This window comes from Cervus elaphus, chromosome 15 (genome assembly GCF_910594005.1).
Source record: "Cervus elaphus chromosome 15, mCerEla1.1, whole genome shotgun sequence".
NCBI classification, from domain to species: Eukaryota; Metazoa; Chordata; class Mammalia; order Artiodactyla; family Cervidae; genus Cervus; species Cervus elaphus.
In genome coordinates this window covers 26,514,355-26,532,633 of record NC_057829.1, presented here as the reverse complement: position 1 = coordinate 26,532,633, position 18,279 = coordinate 26,514,355, and the positions used below count along the sequence as shown (strand labels likewise).

General features: G+C 53.1%; 1 protein-coding gene across 6 annotated transcripts in view; it reads right to left on the bottom strand.

The window, feature by feature from the left end:
- Window positions 1-18,002, bottom strand: part of ADAMTS14 (ADAM metallopeptidase with thrombospondin type 1 motif 14) — a 92,436-nt gene extending 74,434 nt beyond the window's left edge. For 2 of the 6 annotated variants that reach the window (XM_043926584.1, XM_043926589.1), the window contains exons 1-2: window positions 17,628-18,001; window positions 15,396-15,838 (exon numbers count right to left, since the gene is read on the bottom strand). In XM_043926584.1, coding sequence (XP_043782519.1) covers window positions 15,396-15,838; window positions 17,628-17,709 — 525 coding nt within the window. In that variant the 5' untranslated portion in view covers window positions 17,710-18,001. Of the gene's footprint in view, window positions 1-15,395; window positions 15,839-17,627 lie in introns of all 6 variants that reach the window. The other 4 variants (XM_043926585.1, XM_043926586.1, XM_043926588.1 and 1 more) reach the window with 3 other exon arrangements.
- Between the last annotated feature and the right edge of the window lie 277 nt (window positions 18,003-18,279).

Here is an 18,279-nt window from a genome sequence, read left to right as displayed (position 1 = left end):
GAATTTGGGGTGGCGGGTGCTGATAAAAGACAGAGCTTCTTTTTGAGATAGTGAAAATGTTCTAAAATTGAACATGGTAATAATACATGGGTAATAATTACTCACAAAGAGTCAGACAAGACTGAGCACACATATACGATAATTACACGGCTCTGTGCCTTTAATAAAAAAATCCACTGAACTGTACACATTAAGTGATTTGCATGGTATGTAGATTGTATCTCAATAAAGCCATTAATAAGGCTGGTATACACAGAGAGATACGAGACAGGCAGGGAAAGGACATATAGACATGGAAACAAGGGACACGCAGCCCCCGGGGCACAGAAAGGGACAACACACGGAGACACAACACACATGCCCTCAGCCGACTCATGCAGGAGGCATACGGACTGCCTGCTACCACGGAAGCGTGACTCAGCACAGCCAGGATGAAAGCCTGCGGACGCTGAGGTTCCACATAATTCAATCCTGATGTGAAGCCCCAAGCCACAGGAGCTCCGCTGGACGCTGGGCTGCCAAGGCCTCAGCCCAAGCCAAGGCGAGTCTGAAAGCTGGTTCACGCCGAGCTGCAGCCCTGGGGACAGGCCGGAGGAAGGCACCCTCGGAGGATGGAGCCGGGAGCCGCCAGGCTTGGCCCCAAAGGGCAACACACACCCCACATGGGCGGCATCAGAGCTCCCAGAACCGCCGGAGGCTCGGAAGAGACACAGGAAGCAGACAGCCTCCACCAGCTGGAGGCAGTTATCTGGGAGGAGCGCTTGCGGGCTCGGCCCACTCCCAGGGTCACGACCTCTGCAGGCCCCATACCATGCGAGCTGCCGGGTGAAAGGCTAGGGAAGCTGTGGTGGGCCCAGTCCATTAGCAGCAAAGATCCTTCTCGAGGGGAAGCAATGTGGTGGGTGTGCTGGGTCAATGCGGAGACCCTAGAGCCAGGACCCCTGGGGCCTGCCATGGCTCAAACCATGGAGTCCTGGACAAGTTACTAAACATCCCTGTGCTTCAGGACTATCAGGGTACTGATCTTATGAGTTGCTTGGAGAAACACACATGGAGAATCTAGAACAGTCCGAGCCAGCAGCGAGTCTGTGTAAGTGTTAAGAGTTTGCTGCCATGATTAGCACGACTATGATTCAAAGTGGGCCTGGGAGTACCAGTGGCTCATGAAGGGAGCAACATTCTGGAACTACGGATGGTTCGCCCCTAAGTCCTGGCTCCATTGCAACCTGGCTTTGACCTGCTCAGATCCCCTGTCTGTACACAGGAAGAAATCCCTGAGAGAAAATACCAATGGTTAAGCATCCTTAAGGAAAAAGTCGTCACTAAGGAGAGGCTGGTTCACAGGAACTGTAAATGTGAGAAAGAACATGGGCAGACAAAGAGAGTCACAGACGCAGAGAGCAAACTTATGGTTACCAAGGTGGGGAGTAGAGGGTGGGATGGACTGGGAGATTGGGAACATACACTACTATGTATAAAATAGATAATTATTTATATGATATAAAATAGATAACGAGGACCGACTGCACAGCACAGGGGACCCAATGCTCTGCGGTGATCTAAATGGGAAGGAAATCTAAGAAAGAGTGGATATATGGATAGTATAACAGATTCACTCTGCAATACAGCAGAAACTAACAAGACACTGTAAAGCAACTATACTCCCAACAAAAATTTTTTAAAAGGAACACAGGCAGACAAAAGGTTAATGGAAATGCACCACCCAAGTGTGCAGTTGTAGGCAATTTCCTTCTCTATAAATGTTTAGGTGTCTTCTAACTTTTCTGATTCCCCTATCTAAACAGGAAAGCTGATTCTGCACAGAATGCTTGCCTGCTACAATGAGCAAGTAAAAATTACATAACAATGATTTTAAAACAAAGTTTAAAAGGAAATAAACCCAATGTCACCCCTATCTTCTATCACCCAACCTCCTTGTAAAGGACGTAGCAGCTACACTTGGCAGTGAGACACTGTGGCCGGGACCCAGCCAGCACCCTTCCCAGCTGGGTTGCTGTTGTTCTGTCGCTAAGTCATGTCTGACTCTCTGCAACCCCACGGACTGCAGCACACCAGGCTTCCCTGTCCTTAACTATCTCCCGGAGTTTGCTCCAACTCAAGCTGCTGGGTGATGCTTTCCAAGCCTCAGTTTCTACTCCTGAAACTGAAGGGAATGACATAATGAGAGGAAAATGTCCCCTCCTGAGGCCCAACCTAATGGCAGGCAAGGCAGCCTTTCCCTTCCCTTCCTTCTTCAGCCTGGCTCTCCTGATTCCTCAGCTTTTCCATCAAACACAAAGCAGACTTTGCCAGAATGCTACTGCAACGGGTCTTACCCCTTGATGCCCATTAGTATCACCTGTGGAATCTGCAGAACGCCTGATGCCCAGGCCACAGCCCAGACAAATGAATTACATCTGTGGTGGGGTTGGGGGAGCAAGCATCAGTAGGGTCTCAAAGCTGCACAGGTGATTCTAATGTGCAGCCAGGGCTCGGAACCCCTGGCCTCAATTCTAGAAGCTTCCAAATGGTGTAATGGTACGAAATAGATGTTTAAGTGATCATCCATGTTTCACAAAGAGAGCAGTAGCAGCAGGCAGTGTTCGACCAGAATTATTTTGCCATGATACAGGAAATGGGCAAGAAAGAGAGGGGACACAAGACAATGAGTCCACACCCTGACCGAACAGGATGCGGGGAAGGGGAGTCGGGATAGGCTGGGTGACTGCATACCTGTTACACCGCGAGCATCTCCCTGGGCTGAGCATGGCCAAGGATCACCTGGACCAAATGTGATCTACGCCTTAGGTTCTGTCTCAGAACCTCACCACCCTCTCCCCTCAAGGTGCCACTCTACTGTGAGTGAAGAGTGAGTTGCTAAAACTGCCCTGAGCTGAGAACGTCTGGGAAGCAGGGAGGGAATCTGTGACCTACTGGTGTGGCCAGTGGCCAGCCAGTGATGTCACAACCCCCCCAGCTAGGAGCCCACGGTGCAGACATTGAGGACAATTGTTATTAAACGGTATCTTTTCTATGATGCTGCTGCTGCTGAAAGCAGTGAGTGATTCTGTCCTCTGGCCCCATGGAGAACAGAGTTGCTTAGATCTTCTTGCAACTTTTTCCAGCTTGGCAAATGTGCTTAAAACTGAGGGCATTCGCTTTTTATGATACCCCTCCTCCCAGCAGCAGGGGTCCTGGCCCAGAGACAGGGCAGGGCCTCACCTGCAGGTGCTCAGAGAGTCCCCTTGTGCGGCAAACCCCCACCCTGGAGCCCAGCCAGAGTCCAGGGCAGACCTTGCCAGGCTGGCAGCCGCCACCAGTTTCCATTCCCTGTGCCCAGGAGCCACGTGGCTCTGAGGCTTACCCTTCTATCACCACCATGGATGGCCCACCAAGCTTGGGCTGGGAGCTCTGCCTGGACCCCTGGTTGGCCCAAAGTCCTGGCAGCAGTGGGGGCTTCAAGACGAGAAGACAGGAACCAGCCCTCAAATGCCAGGAGGCAGTGTGGCTGCCAGGCCCTGAGCTGGGGAATGGTTCCCCGCATCAAGGCCTGAACCCTACAGCTCAGAGGCAAGCCAGAGGATGGCGGGGTGGCGCCAGGAAAAGGTGTGGCTGCAGCTGAGGGCTGGGCCCCAGCAGGTCACTTGTCCCAGCCAGGGCTGCCCTCTGATCCACCCTAATCAGCCTACTCCAGAGAGCCCTACAGAAGGCACATGAGCACAGGAGAATGGAAAGATGAGTGGACCTAGATGCCTGAACTCCTGACAGGCTCCTGACAACATTTAGGCATCACTGCCTTCCTCTACCGGAGAAGGTAATGGCAACCCACCCTAGTACTCTTGCCTGGAAAATCCCATGGATGGAGGAGCCTGGTGGGCTGCAGTCCATGGGGCTGCTAAGAGTCCAATACAACTGAGCGAAGTCACTTTCACTTTTCACTTTCAAGCACTGGAGAAGGAAATGGCAACCCACTCCAGTGTTCTTGCCTGGAGAATCCCAGGGAAGGGGGAGCCTGGTGCGCTGCCGTCTATGGGGTCGCACAGAGTCGGACACGACTGAAGTGACTTAGCAGCAGCAGCAGCCTTCCTCTACAGAGGGGACAAGTGCAAAAAGCCACATTAGCTAGAAAGTACCATCAAATGAGGCCCATTGTTATCTTTAACCCTGCCCAGGGCCTAGCACCATTAGCATGTTTTCCAAATCTTATAGAACTCTGACACTTCCCCAGAGCTTGTTTGTGTTAACCCCTATTACTAGCAGCTCAAATGTCCACGTCCCAGTCACTCAGGCCACTCACCAGGTTCCCCACTCACTCTACATGTTCACTTACATCTCTGCAGTTTACTTCTCCTAAACCTCTGTCTATAATACTACTCATTCATTCCTTAGATGATGGCTGAGCAGACCCCATTCCAGATGTGCAGGGGACACAGCCAAAAATCCCTCCTAACCTGGGGCCGACCTTCACCAGAGGTGAGACAGGCGGTCCATAAGAACATTGCACACCAGTGGAGAAACAGGAAGCAGAGGAGAGAACTGGAGGTTGAAATTTTAAATAAGGGAGTCAGGGAAGATGTCACCAAGAGGGGACCCCAGAGGACAAGCAAGGGGTGAGATGAGGGGTGGGTGCATGCAGCATCTGGGGAGGGAGGAGAGTGGAGGGGGCCGTGGAGGGATGGCAGGGGTGTCACAGGCAGCCTGGAAGGAGGGAGGCCGCCCAGGGCCTGCTTGGCTTCTCCGGGAAGAGTGTCATGGGGAGGACTTGGCTCCCACAAGACTGCTCTGGCTGCTGATGGTAAAGAGATGGCCAGGGGCATGGATGGAAGTGAGGAGGGCCATTAGGGAGGGCACTGCCATCACCCTTGGACCACCCCACCACTTGTTATTCTTGTCAAGCCCTGTTTGTTTCCCTTTGGGGATTATTAGTGACAAAATCCCCCCCCCCACCCCCAGCCCCGCTGAAGCCAAACAGGGCCTGTTTTATACCGGGAGCCATGCTTGTCCATGCTGGTTTCATGCCCTGCAGACAGCTCTGAGGATCCCTTCCAGCCCAGCTCAAATGTACCCATCACTGCCCCCTCCAGTGGTTCCTGGCAGATGCTCTATCCCTCCCAGATAAGTCTGTCTGTCCCTCTTCTAGATGTTAGCTTCTCCACAGTGGGGACAAATAATGATCCACAACACAGGACCAACTTCAGAACAAAATCACCTTCAGCAGACATCCTTGAATCCAAGTTTCCAAAATGAACCCTCTTGGGCCCTTAATGAGAGATCTCTCTCACAAAATGTGGCTGTGGCTCAGGGGACAGCCTCGGGACTGTGAATTATGAGGTGATGAAACATCAAGGGCTCAATGAGGTTTCTTTGGACTGGAGGAGCTAATTCAGAGTGTAGGTTCCTGCCAACCTCAAGGGACGGAAATGAACCTCTGCTGCGGGGCGGGGCAGCCTGGGGGTACAAGTGTCTTCTGGACAGATCAAAGGTACAAATATTTGGCTGGCTTAAAAGCAAAAACTGACAAAGGGCTTTAAGTAACCCGTTGGGAATAAGGTTTGCATTCAGAATGACCGTGCCCTAGCAAACACTCCTACCTTCAGACGTTTCTCTAAAAGGGCCTGTTCTACTGACCTCTCCGCCACGTTATGGAAAGCAGAAGAAAAGGAGACCGCAGGGTTTTCATGTTCCATGACAAGCAGTGTGTGCAGAACAGCAGCCCACTGCCCTCCAAAATTATGAAAACGGATAAACAGTGGCAATGGCCACTTGGAGCTGACAAGCACCAGGAGGTTTCATTTGAGCTTAAAATCCTGCTAACAGGGAGGCTGGCATTTTTTTTCTCTTAAGGGGCTTCCCAGTCTTCAGGACAATGACTTGAAGAAGCAGAGCCACTCACATTTACAGTGGGAGCCTTACAAACACCCCCAATCAGAACCCGGGCACAAGGACTCCCAGGACGCCCCCCATGGGGCAATTGATGGACCAGTCCCTTAAGCATCTGTGTTCTGAAGTCGTTGTCATGGCCACCGAGTCCTGGCCTTACAGGGTTTATGACCTTGAGGAGCAATTCCTGTTTACTAACTCAGGAGAGGCTATGCGGGATCGTGGAGGGGTGGGTGGGGAGCACTTGACTGGGACTCAAGGGCCTGAACCCCAATGGCCCTGATGGTAACCACTGTGTGACCCTGGGGGAGTCTCCATTCCCTGAGCCTCAGTTTCCTTGTCTGGAAAGTGAGGAGGGGACCGAGAGGCCCCCAAAGTCTCTTCCAGTTATAGCTGCCTACACTCAGGCCAAAATTAGGGTGAACTCTGGCAATGAAGCTGAGCTGGAGGTGTTCATAACATGAGGGTTTTTTATGCTGATAGGGAGCTCCTTGGAGCTGCCAGAGATGAGGCAGTCTACAAATATTACTGCTGTTCTTCCTCTTGTTGTTGTTCTTGTTGTTTCTAAGGCTTTAGAGGCAGGGGAAGGCCTGCACGCTGAAGATAGAAGGCCAGGCCTGGCAGATGGTTTGGGAACTTTCCACTGCAGGGTCCAGGGAATGCGGAAATTCCCCGAGTCCTCACCAAAAGCCCACCCCTGGGCCTGGACCACACTGAGGCTGGAAGGCAGATGGAAAGCAAGCGCAGCCCCCATCACACTCACCAGCCCACAGAGCAACCCAGAAGCCACCCTCCCTCCAGCCAACCTGAAGATGCCAGGGAAGAAAAATAAAACCAGCCCCCAGACCAACCCTACCTGGAATGGGAGGCCAGCTCTGCTCGGAAGGAGTGGTAGTGAGCTGATGTCTGGCTTCTACTCCATATCCTACGTACATTATCAACCCAGGGCAGACAGCAAGGCACAGCCGTGGGGAGACTAGAAAGGTGAGACTACAAGATCAGATGCCTTGAGGAGTAGAAAACCACCCAGGACCCAGACCCTGGGCCACTCAGACGGAGGGCCCACTGGCCTTCTGGGAAGCAAGAGCACTAGAATGAGCATCCAGGGGTCTGGGAAAAAACCCACTGTGGAACCTGCCACAGTTTTTGTATTTATCCCAAGAGATCCACAATAATAGTGGCAAATGCTACCACTTACTGTTCTGGGCACTGTGGCACCACTTTTAAGTGCCTGATTTCTAATCAACAAAACTACAAGGTAGGGACAGCCACTTTACAGATACGGAAACTGAGGCTCAGAGAGATCAAGCCACCTGCCTAGGGTCTGTATGGGAGAACGACTGCAAAGATGGCTACACAATTCCTTCTGTCCCTGAGCCCAAGCACGCTGTTCCTCCCTCTCTGGTGGGGGTGAGAAGATGCCAACACGAACTTTATGCTGCTTCTGAAAGCAAGACATCCGTGTTCCCTCTCCCCATCCGTCGGCTCACACGGCATCCACTGAAGGTCTACCGTGTGGCAGGTGCTGGGGTCGTAGAGACACACAGGTCACTAGGCTCAGACCCTGGCCTTCAGGAGACTGATGGGAATATTCCAGGGGAAGAATGCAAACTGGGGCAAGGAGGAAGCTGCAGCCTGAGGAAAAATGAACAGGCCTGGGTGAGGCTGGGTGCAACAGGCTCTGCCTTCCCAGCTGAAGGCCCAGAGACCCCTCTAGGGGTGTCACATAGAAAACTGGGGTGCTCTTGACTTCCTCTCCTCTTCTTTCCCATACCTAATCCCTCAGACTGGCAGACTCAACCAATAAATCCACATCATTCAATAGCAAGGGCTGAAGCCTATCAGGTACTAGGCAAAAAGAGCTCTTTGCACACATGACAACTCTTATAGAGTGACTAATATTATCCTCACTTTACAGATGAGGAAATGGAGGCATAGAGAGGCTCAGCAGTTGCCAAAGGCCACAAAGCAGGGAAGAGGTAAGGCTGGGATTTCAACCAAGGCAGTCTGGTTGCAGGGGTCATGCTCTCATCCCCTGCATGTACAGCACACTGGCCAAAAAAAAAACCTGCCATATCGCTATACAGGGCCCACACCCTGTCTTAAAATATAGAATACTTTGCTTAAAGATCTCTATTTCTGATTTCCCCTTAAAATACTCAAATGTGATACCAGACTGGCACTCCCTTCAAACAGGAGTTTGCCGCAGCCCCACCTCTCCCCTAGCACTTGGCCCTCTTCTCTTTATTGTGTTAAGCCCTGCTCCTGAAGCATGACCTCCCTTGTATCATGAGCCCAGCCCTGTGCTCAGCATGCAGAGAAATCAGACAGTTCCTGACTTCTGGGAACCGGGTGGCCAAGATGGCAGACGCCTCAAGCAGAGGGAAGGGGAAGGCAGTGGGAGGTGTGAACAGAATGAGCAAAGGCAGGGTCTGCAGAGTGAGGTGACAGCACACCAACCCGGCCAGGAAGGGTTGGGGGTCTGCAGGGCAGGCGCCACCACCAAGGCTGGAGAGGCACATGGGGCAAGGGGACAGTCTCTGCACCAGTGTGGGGCCGGATATCCTCTGCCCCTCCCATGGCTGTTGGCACAGACGTGTAGAGATAGGCAGCCCGCAGGTCAAGATGTACGGGGACAGGCATGCTGGACAGTTGGATGAGGGCTTCTCTGAAACTCCAAGCCTCATACTCCACATCCCAGGACAGGCACAGACAGCAAGGCAGGGCCAGGGGCTTCCCAAGGAGCTGTCAGGAAAGCTCACTTAACCCCTAACCAGCAAGGAGCAAACCCAGGGCAAGGATGGATATTGGCACAAAGACACTGATGAGCCCCAGGCAAATCTGCTACAATGGCATTGTGCTGTGATGCAGCTGGAAAGATTATCATCTTCCCAAAATACAAATATGACTCCTGCTTACAAACCTCCCATGGCTCCCTATGGGCACAGGGGCAAGGCTAAGCTCCACAGTGAGGCACGGCTTCTCTAAACCACATTTTCATCACTCCCCTCTTCCATGGAGAGCTGAGAAGACTTGCCATTTCCTGAATCCTATGAAGACACAGGATTTCCCTCCCTATGAATGCCTACAATTCCTACCTCTTGGCTTTAAAAGCTCTTATTGATGCTTTGCGACCCCATGGACACCAGGCTCCTCCGTCTGTGGGATTTTCTAGGCAAGAGTACTGGAGTGGGTTGCCATTTCCTTCTCCAGGGAATCTTCCTGACCCAGGGATTGAACCCAGGTCTCCCACATTGTAGACAGATGCTTTACCATCTGAGCCACCAGGGAAGGCCTTTATGCTTTTATACTCAGCCCAAAAGTACTCTCCACTGTGAAGCCTTCCCTGAATTGAGTTAGTCACTCAGTCGTGCCCGACTCTGCGACTATGGACTGCAGCTTATGAGGCTCCTCTGTCCATGGGATTTCCCTGGCAAGAACACTGGAGTGGTTTGCCATTTCTTTCTCTAGGGGATCTTCCCGACCCAGGGATCGAACCCAGGTCTCAGCTCAGTTGGTAAAGACGCCTTCCCTGAGTACCTCTCTTTACTACTCACCCGCAGGCCACCTACCAAGTACCTTATGCAGAACTTGTTTCATGCTGTCCACTGTGCACATTTGTCTTCTCTTTAAATGGTGGGTTCTGGAGTACACGGAGAGTGGTGTGAGTTCCAACCCTGCATCAGCAGAGCCTGGTCAAGAACCTGGCTGGGGGAAGGGGCCCACGGATTGTTAAGAGAATGCTCCACTTGGCACCTCTCAGTATCTGCCTGCCCTGGAAAGTATCTGTCCAGATACTTTCAGATCCGACTAAAAGTCGGATCTATCCAGATACGACTGGTATTACAGACCAGTCGTTATATACTCCCATGCACTGAACAAGCACCGTTTGACTCATTCTGCAGAGAAAGTTGCCGTAGCAGAGGGCAGGCCGGGCTTGGCCAACCTGGGAACCAGAGGTAGCCTAGGGCTCACATCAGAGAGCAGTGATAATCTACATACCGTCGCAGTACAAGGGCCTTTAACAATATTTACAGTTATTTCTCTCCATTAGTGATAACTGTAATTATTCTAATTACTATAAAAACAATAAATGTTACTATTAACAATACCCATATTTTAAGGCTGCACATATATCAGACTCTTCGCTTTTTTAGTTATCTAATTTAATCCTCTGAACACCTATAGATGACTATTCTCCTTGCCTCCTTACAGATGAGGAATCCCAAGCACAGAGAGATTTAGACATTTATTTAAGGTCACGCAGCTAATCTGCACTAGAGTAGAACAACCCCACAATTTCTGCCACCCTAAAGACTAAAAATCATTTTTTCCTCCTAATGACTAAAAATGTCTGTTACAGGGCTTTCTATAGGCCAAATACTATTGGTAACAGCTTTGTTGAACCATAATTCATGTACCGTACAATTCACACACTTAAAGTACAGAATGTGATAGTTTTTAGTATCTGCATAAAGTTGTGCAACCATGACCACAATCAAGTTTAGGACATCTCATCACCTGATTAAGAAATTCTGGACCATTTAAACTGTCAATCCCCAATACACACTCCCTCCACCAGGCACTGTGATTGCATTTTAAAGACAAAAGGACTGAGGCTCAGAATGCTGCTGGGACTTGCACATTAGGCAGGGGCAGGAAGCAGAGCCGGCACAGGCCTCCCCTGCCCTCTCCCCACCCTGCCTGCCAGGGGTCTGTCTCCTCTGTAACCCGTTAAAAATGCACGTTCTACAGAGGGTGGAAAGCAGAACCAGATGGTGACAAATCTCACACGTGCGGCTGCTTCCGCGCCAGGCCCGTGACTCACAGGGGCACTGAGGGCAAAGGCAGGACATGAGGCATTCCGGCCCCCATCACCCAGTGCAGAGGTGGCAAGGCTCAAGCCCAGGAGGCAGAGACAGGAGTGGGGAAAGAGGCCTTCAGGAGGCTGGCTGTCTGGGTTCCAGATGGTTCACAGGGGCCCCACTCTGCTGACCCCATTCCTGCAACCCACAATCCCTCCAGGACTCACAAAGAGGCCCCCACCCCAGGCTTTCACGCGCTTCCCAGGACTTCAGAGGCACAGTTGCTAGCAGAGGGTCTGCACCTGCTCCCAGCCAGGGGTCCTGAGACGACCCAGGCCCTCCCTGCCTACAGACCCTGAGGTTTAGGGTCACAGAAGCATTGAGGGGACTGTCGCTTTGATTGCTCAGGCTCCCCAAGGGAGGCCCTCCAGAGTGGTCCAGCACGTTGCTGCCACTGCCTGAGCCCACTCCCAATCTGGGACCCCAGTGTCTGACAGTTGCCCCCCACCCCAGAGGAGACCCTCTACAGCTATGACTGGGCCTCCCCACATCCCTTATTCCCTTCCCCTACACATCCTCAAGGCTGCCCTGGATCAGCAGTTCTCTCTTGCTGACCAAGGGCCTGACACTTTCTTTTGTGTTTATAATGTCTGAACAGTCTAGAGCCAATGCCACCTCCTCTAGGAGTCTTCCTTGATGACCTAATGAAAACAAATAGGTCTTACCCCTGCTGCCTCACAAAAGATTGCAATCTGTCTGCTTTTATGTCTGAGTCCCATTACCCTCCAGGTTCATCCAGGGCAGGGATCCTAGCTTCCTCATTCTTGGGTTCCTCCTCTGACCCCCTTCTGACTCTGACACGCCAGGTCTCCCAGCAGAGCCAGAAGGAAGTAAGATAAAGTGCCTGCTCCTCAGTTTCAGGTATGAATTTAACCCCAGTGCACAGAACCCACCTATGCCTGTCCTGGTGCCCATGGTGAGTGACTCTGGGATGATAGGAGAAATGGAAGAGGTCACGGTCACTGCCTCCCACTGCAGATTCCAGCTGGAAATGAGGATCAAGTCACCCATTTAGACAGCACTTCTCACCAGAACAGCTCAAGTCCAAACGGCTGCAAGTCTGTCCACACAAAGGAGGGTTTGTTCAGAACATTTACAACTGGAAGGTCTGCCCAGCCATGAGGGCCAAGCTCAGGACTAATGTCCTTCATCTCTGCACCTGCTGCCCTGCCCAGACCTGGTAAAAACAGGTCCCAGGCCCCGCCAGGAAGGGGCAGTCAACTACAGACTTACAGCAGCCTTGCTTCAAGCTTCTCCAGCAAGGCCTGCCTGTGCCACAAAGTACCAGTGCCAGAGGTGGAAGGACTCTGAGCTTATCCAGTCCAGGCTCCAGGACTCACCCAGGAGCAAGGGAGGCCCAGAGGATGGTAGCTTGCCTGGGATCACACAGTCATGTCTCCCAACACGTGGCCCAGACTCTTCTCAGATGACAGATGGCCACATCGCTGCCCTGGGCCCCTCTCCCAGTCTGTGCTTCCTTCAAGGTCAGAGCAAGGCCCACCTGCCCAGTGTGTCTTCTAGGATCCCTTCCCTGGCCCCACCAGCATGCTGCTCCCTCACTGGCAAGCTCTTTCCTCTGCCCAGAACGCCCTCCTTACCCACTGGCCCTAACAAACTTCTAGCCATTCTTCAAGGCCCAGTTCAAATATCATCTTTGCTAAGACAACAATAATAGTCACTCCTACTTGCCAAGTATCCATCCCCATTATGTTATGGAAAACCAAAAAGTTAAAGTTGATGCTATTTGTGGGGTACCCCAAGTTCCCTAAGGGCAGGGACCTAACTCTGCAAGGCAGGGCAACAACACTATATGCATACACAACTCGTACAACTGAACGTTTTACAAACTATGAAACCCTGTGCCAATAGAAGCTATCTGTATTATCTCCATGTCTCCTCCCCATGACTCAGTTTTCCCACCTACGTAACAGATAAGCTTAATGAATGCACACGACAATATGTGTGCTGCGCCTGGGCTACGGCTATGACTTGTGACTGTCACTGTTCTTCTTTGTGTCACTTGCACTTTCTTCAGTCTCCCTGTGGACCCTGCCTGTGGCCAACTCTCATTACATATTTTTCTGGAATGAATGACTGTATTTAGTATTTAAGATATGGAAGGAGATGGGGTTAAAATCCAGAGGGCGCATAAAGATTCAGAGTTAAATCTGATCATCAGAAGGACTGCACTGTGGCCTCTGAACCCCAAGGTGGCTCAGCTGGGTGAGGGCGAATAGCATCTGATCTCATGGGACACAGGGCAGTTTTCTGGAAGGGACTGGAAGTGAGGAAATTCCCGCCTGGGCAGGGGGGCCTCTGTGCTGGACCATGATCCCTGTCAGGGAACCGGGAGGGGAGATTCCCGAGAGCTGGACATAGGGACTGTTCTCTGGGGACAGCTGAGGGCTATCAGGGACAAGCAGTGGCCCAGCCCATGACGTCCACTCCTTCCTCCCACCACAGGAGAGGGGACCAGGCAAGCCACTCCCAGAGCCTCGGTTCTACTGTGGAACAGGCTTCCAGAAGCCTACCTGTGGACAGCCTCTGGCAGAGGACCCAACTTCTGCAAATGTCACGCAGAATTGATTTCCATCTGCCAGCAAGCAGCGAGGGCAGCCCCTCTTTGGACAAATGAAAAGAATAAGCCCAGAGATGGGGAGTGGCCTGCCCCGGTCACACAGCCAATGAGAACGTTTACTCAGAGGCCACAAGTCATCAATGTCAGCATCCACTGACCACTTGTCAACAGTGGCTGAGCTGGTTCAATGACAAGGTTTCCAGAGTGCAAAGAGGGTGAGTAGCTATCTATTACTAGCAATGATCACCACTCATGCCTTTGTTTAGATGCCCACAGACATTAATCAAGGTGGTTAAGGAGACCACCTCTGTCACCGAACAGCTTACAACCCATGTGACTGATGACTTCAGGTAACCTTGTCATTCAGCCCAAGCCACCGACGTGCACTGCTGCTTTTGTCTGTAAAGACACTGCATCTCTGGGTGACTTCCCATGTCACTCTGGCTTTTCAACCAAAACCGGTGGCCACAGCACAGTGCTAGCCAAGGCCGACTGAGGGCTCCTGCTGAGGAGAGTCCCTGGACTGCTGAGCCAGGGTGGGCTGGCAGCCAAGCCTCACCCTGGCAGCAGGACAAGGTCTCAGCCTCCTCCAGCTGGCCTTCCTGTCTGGGTTCCTCCAAGTCTGCTCCACAGAACCCTCACATTCCAGGTGATTCTGGTATACACTCCACTCTAAGAAACAACCACTGCCTAGACCATGCCTTTCAGTGGGGGCTCTGGTGTCTCCAATGGGAAAAAATTGATTCTTTGGGAAGCAAAAAAATTCACTCATTTCATACATAAAGCATAGATATACAGAGAGTTTAAAGACATATTCAATATAGTTATGGTATTAGGGTTTCATCGGGGAGCAATTAGAGGAAACATATCTAAAAGGCTCCTCCGGAGGATGATAATGAATAAAAAGATTGAGAAACACTGATCTAGACAAAGGAGCCATGACATTGAGCAGGAAGACACTTCTTAAGAATGGGAAAATGATAAGAAGTGCTCCCAGCCCTGCCAGTGAGGAAAGAACCCCCATTACAATTGCACCATCTGATTCATCCCTTTCTTAAAGCTGAAAGGCAGAGGGGCGAGCAGGTCCTTTCCTGGACACATCAGCCTGTGCCTGGTAAAGCAGAGACCATGAAAACAGCACCCATCCAGGCCCTGGGGCTGCAATGGAGGCTCACGAGGGCCTGACACACATCAGACAGAGCAGCGAGGGAAATGGGATCCAGCAGGAGTTGAGTGTGAGGAGGACAGAAGCCACCTGTGGTTTTCTGGTTTGCAACATGGAACCAACTAGCAGGAGGTTCCCTTGCCTGGGAGGATGGAGTCCTAAGAGAGGGAACTCAGAGCAGAGAGCCACGGGAGAGCAGGCTGGCTTCGGGGCCAGAGACAGTGGGGCGCGAGAAAGGACAGAGTAGTAAAGATAGTAACAGCAGCTGATACCGACAGCCTTGACCATGTGCCAAGCAGGTGCCAACCACTGGCCATGCTGCCTGGTGAGGTCAGTCATATTGTCATCACCAGCACTTCAGGTCCCAGAGGGCAGGGGCCATGTCTGTCTTAGGCAGTGCCATATCCACCAGGCTGGACACAGGAGCACGCACAGTAAATATGTGCAGATTAAACACTGCTCCACGTGTAAGGGAAAGGACCACCAGAGGGCAAGTAACATATCCAGAGCATGGTGGCTCATGAGTGGCGCAGCCAGGACCCAACCCCAACAAAACCCACCTGCCTCACATCTGCATGCATCTGTACTCAGATCCCTGACAGGTAAGCTGTGGTCCCAGTGTGTCAGTAGATGGTGGGGGATCAACAGGATAAGGTACAATCCTATCTTGGCCACTTTAAAGTCGACAGAGTGTGAACCTGGTGGCCAGTGGGGTATGTGGGGTTCTCTCTGAAAAGCAGCGCAGCCCCCAGCTTGGCCCAGACTTCAGGCCATGCCCACAGGAATCCCAAACACATGGGAGCCAAGGAGAAAACCACATTGGTCTGGCTCATGGGTGGAGGAGGGGACAGTGGGAAGTGAGGGAGAGGATGAGGGGGTGCAGCTTGATGAGAGGCTTGTCCCTTACCAATCCATCACAGTTGCTGATGGCGACAGCTGCCCCTGGCATGCCCGTGACACCCCCGGTGTAGACACACTCTCTCTGCAAGGGCTGCCGGAACAGCTCCTGAAAATCCTCCTGCCACTCCACTGCGGCTCCAGGCACAACCAGCCGCCGGTTGGGCCGCAGGTGTAAGTGCAGTTCCTCCCCGAACACAGTGACATTGAAGTAGAGGGAGGAGCGTCCCATCCTGCCAGGCTGCAGGGTCACTCCCTCAGGGCGCAGTGGGCTTCGAGCCACCCGCAGGTGACTGGAGTGTGACGGTGGGGAGGGCCGCCTGTCCCCCTTTATACTCCCTGCAGAGGCTGCCGCTGGTCCGGACACCACATGGGAGAGGAAGCGTCCCTGAGAATCTGTGCTGCAGGGCACTGTCACACCATAGTCACTGAGTTTTCTTGAGAAGCGCAGCTCTGTTGGAAATAAAGAAAGAGTTACCGGATGGCTTGGCAGTAAAGAATCAGCCTGCAATGCAGAAGACACAGGAGATGCAGGTTCAGTCCCTCGGTCAGGAAGATCCCCTGGAGAAGGGAATGGCTACCAACTCCAGTATTCTTGCCTGAAAAATCCCATGGACAGAGGAGCCTGGCAGGCACAGCCCATAGGGTTGCAAAGCTGGAAACCCCATGGGGACAGGAAAGGATCTGCAACCTTGACTGTCACTTTGGAGGGACCCCTTTAGCCCAAATTCATCCATTTCTCTCCCAGTGCTTCCTCAGCTCTTGGATCTCTGCACTCAGATGATCAATGTTCAAGTTCATAAATTGCCAGACACAAGTTGCTTGCAATAATCCCCAGGTCTTTGTTACACTTAGCAGAGGAAAATAAATGATGCCAAACAGAATCCTGTCACTCTAGCAACAAACCTTCCAACTTTGGGCACTACAAAGGAAATTCCCCGAAAGCCCCTGGGCAAAGAGAGGGGTGGCCGGATGCGCCCAAACTCCCCAGGGAACTGAAGTCACCAGCCCAGCCTGGGGTAGGGCCCTCCTCGATGAGCTCCTGGAACACAGCTGGCAAAACAAACACACCTAGAAACTCAGGGCATCCTGGGCACGCATCAAGGAGAAAAGAGGAGCTGGAGAGGGAAGGGAAGGAATACAGGTTGTATGTTTTTCCAAGTTTAGAAAGGAAACTTTTTTAAGCAGCACAGTGGCTGCCGAAATTTCTACATGGCCCAGCCCCAAGCTGGGTAAATATAGATCTTCAAAAATAAAAGGAGACGCACGGGTGACCTGCCCACTCGGACTGAATTAAGTGTGAGGTCATGGCCCCATGCTCCAGGCTACGTGCCAGCGGCCCGTTCTTACACAGCTCTCGCTAAGCCCAGCCAGGCCGGGCAGGAATGACAGCTCCCTGGCTTCCAGGCCGAGTGATTCATGGATAGGAGCTTGGGAGGAATTTTCATTTCCACACGGCTCTATCTCTTGCCTCCCAGCCCCCTTCATGGCACTGATAAAAACCTAGAAAATAATGTGTCCTGAAAATCCCTCATGCCCAAGGCAGTTATGAGGGGTGGGGGACAACGAACTCTCCTCTGGTTCTACCCAGCCCAGCAGAAGACCCTCAAGACTTCAGCCAGAGGGATCCTGTTTCCTACATGAACAGAGCTCAGACAAGCAGGCACTCTGTGGGGGAAAGACCAGAGCCCCCTCCCCATGCTCAGAGACACCAGAAGGGCACCCCATACTGCACGGGTGATGGTGGAGTGCGTCTGGTATCCTTGAGAGAGTGTCTGCAAGGCACAGGGTGACAATACCGGGGGAGAGAGATATGTGTGTGTTTGTGCAGGAGTGTGAGTGTCTGGTGTTCACTGGGGTGCGGGGCAACTGCTTGACACACACCTACACGCACTTATCTGTACACACATGCATACAAGCTAGAGACAGAGAAGGCAGTGAAAGAGGAGAGAGAGGAGAGTGAGAAAGAAACGCTGAGACAAAGAGACAGATACACGGCCCCTCAGAAAAGGCTTCTATCCCCCAATCCTCTCCTGGGGTCTCTTCGGAGTCTCGCACCAGAAAAGGAGAGAAATCCCCGACAGCTTCGGCGGCACTGGGGGAAGAAAAGAGAGCACAGCCAGAGTGTGCGCACAGCCTCCCACCCACTTCAACGCTGCGGGGCACCTCGGGCACCCTCGGGCCACCCCGACCCGCGTGCATACCGAACCGGTGCTCCCCCGCGCACCCCACCCGCACGCACCTGGAGTCCCGCTGCCCGCGGCGGCGCAGAGCGCACACTGCAAGAGCAACAGGCAGGACAGCCGTGCGCAGAGAGGAGCCATGTGGCTGTGGGCCGGGCGGGCGCCGAGCCCCAAGCTCTGGGCTGCGAGCGAGGCTGGGGCGCGATAGGGGCTCCGGCCGGCCTCCGCCTTCTCCGCCGCCGCCGACTGCCGCCTCGCAGCCTCCTGCCGCCCGATCCCGGCCCCCTGCGCGGCGCCGCCGCCTGGACCGCTGGCTCCGGGCGCCCGAGGCTGCCGGCAGGAGAGCGGAGCAACCGACGCGCCAGCGTCCCCAGTGCCAACTGCCGGCGGGTCGGTCCGCCAGCGCCTCGACGCTCCGGGACGCTCCGGGAGCCAGGCGAGGGGACTACGGGGCGGGCCGGGGGTGGGCACACTGGCGGGGCGGGGCCGGGCGCGGGTCGGAGCAGGGGGCGCAGAGCGCCCGTGGGCGGGGCACAGGGCGCGGATCGGAAGTGCCACGCGGAGCCAGAGCTGGGGCTCCGGGCGCCCGGGGCGAGTGTCCCCTCAGCCTCCTTGGCTCCCCCGGAGTGACGGCCCTTACTTTCCTAGGCTCCTCCGCTCCGCTTTACTTAACGGCCCCCCTTACTTGTTTCCAGAGCCACCGGGCCGATG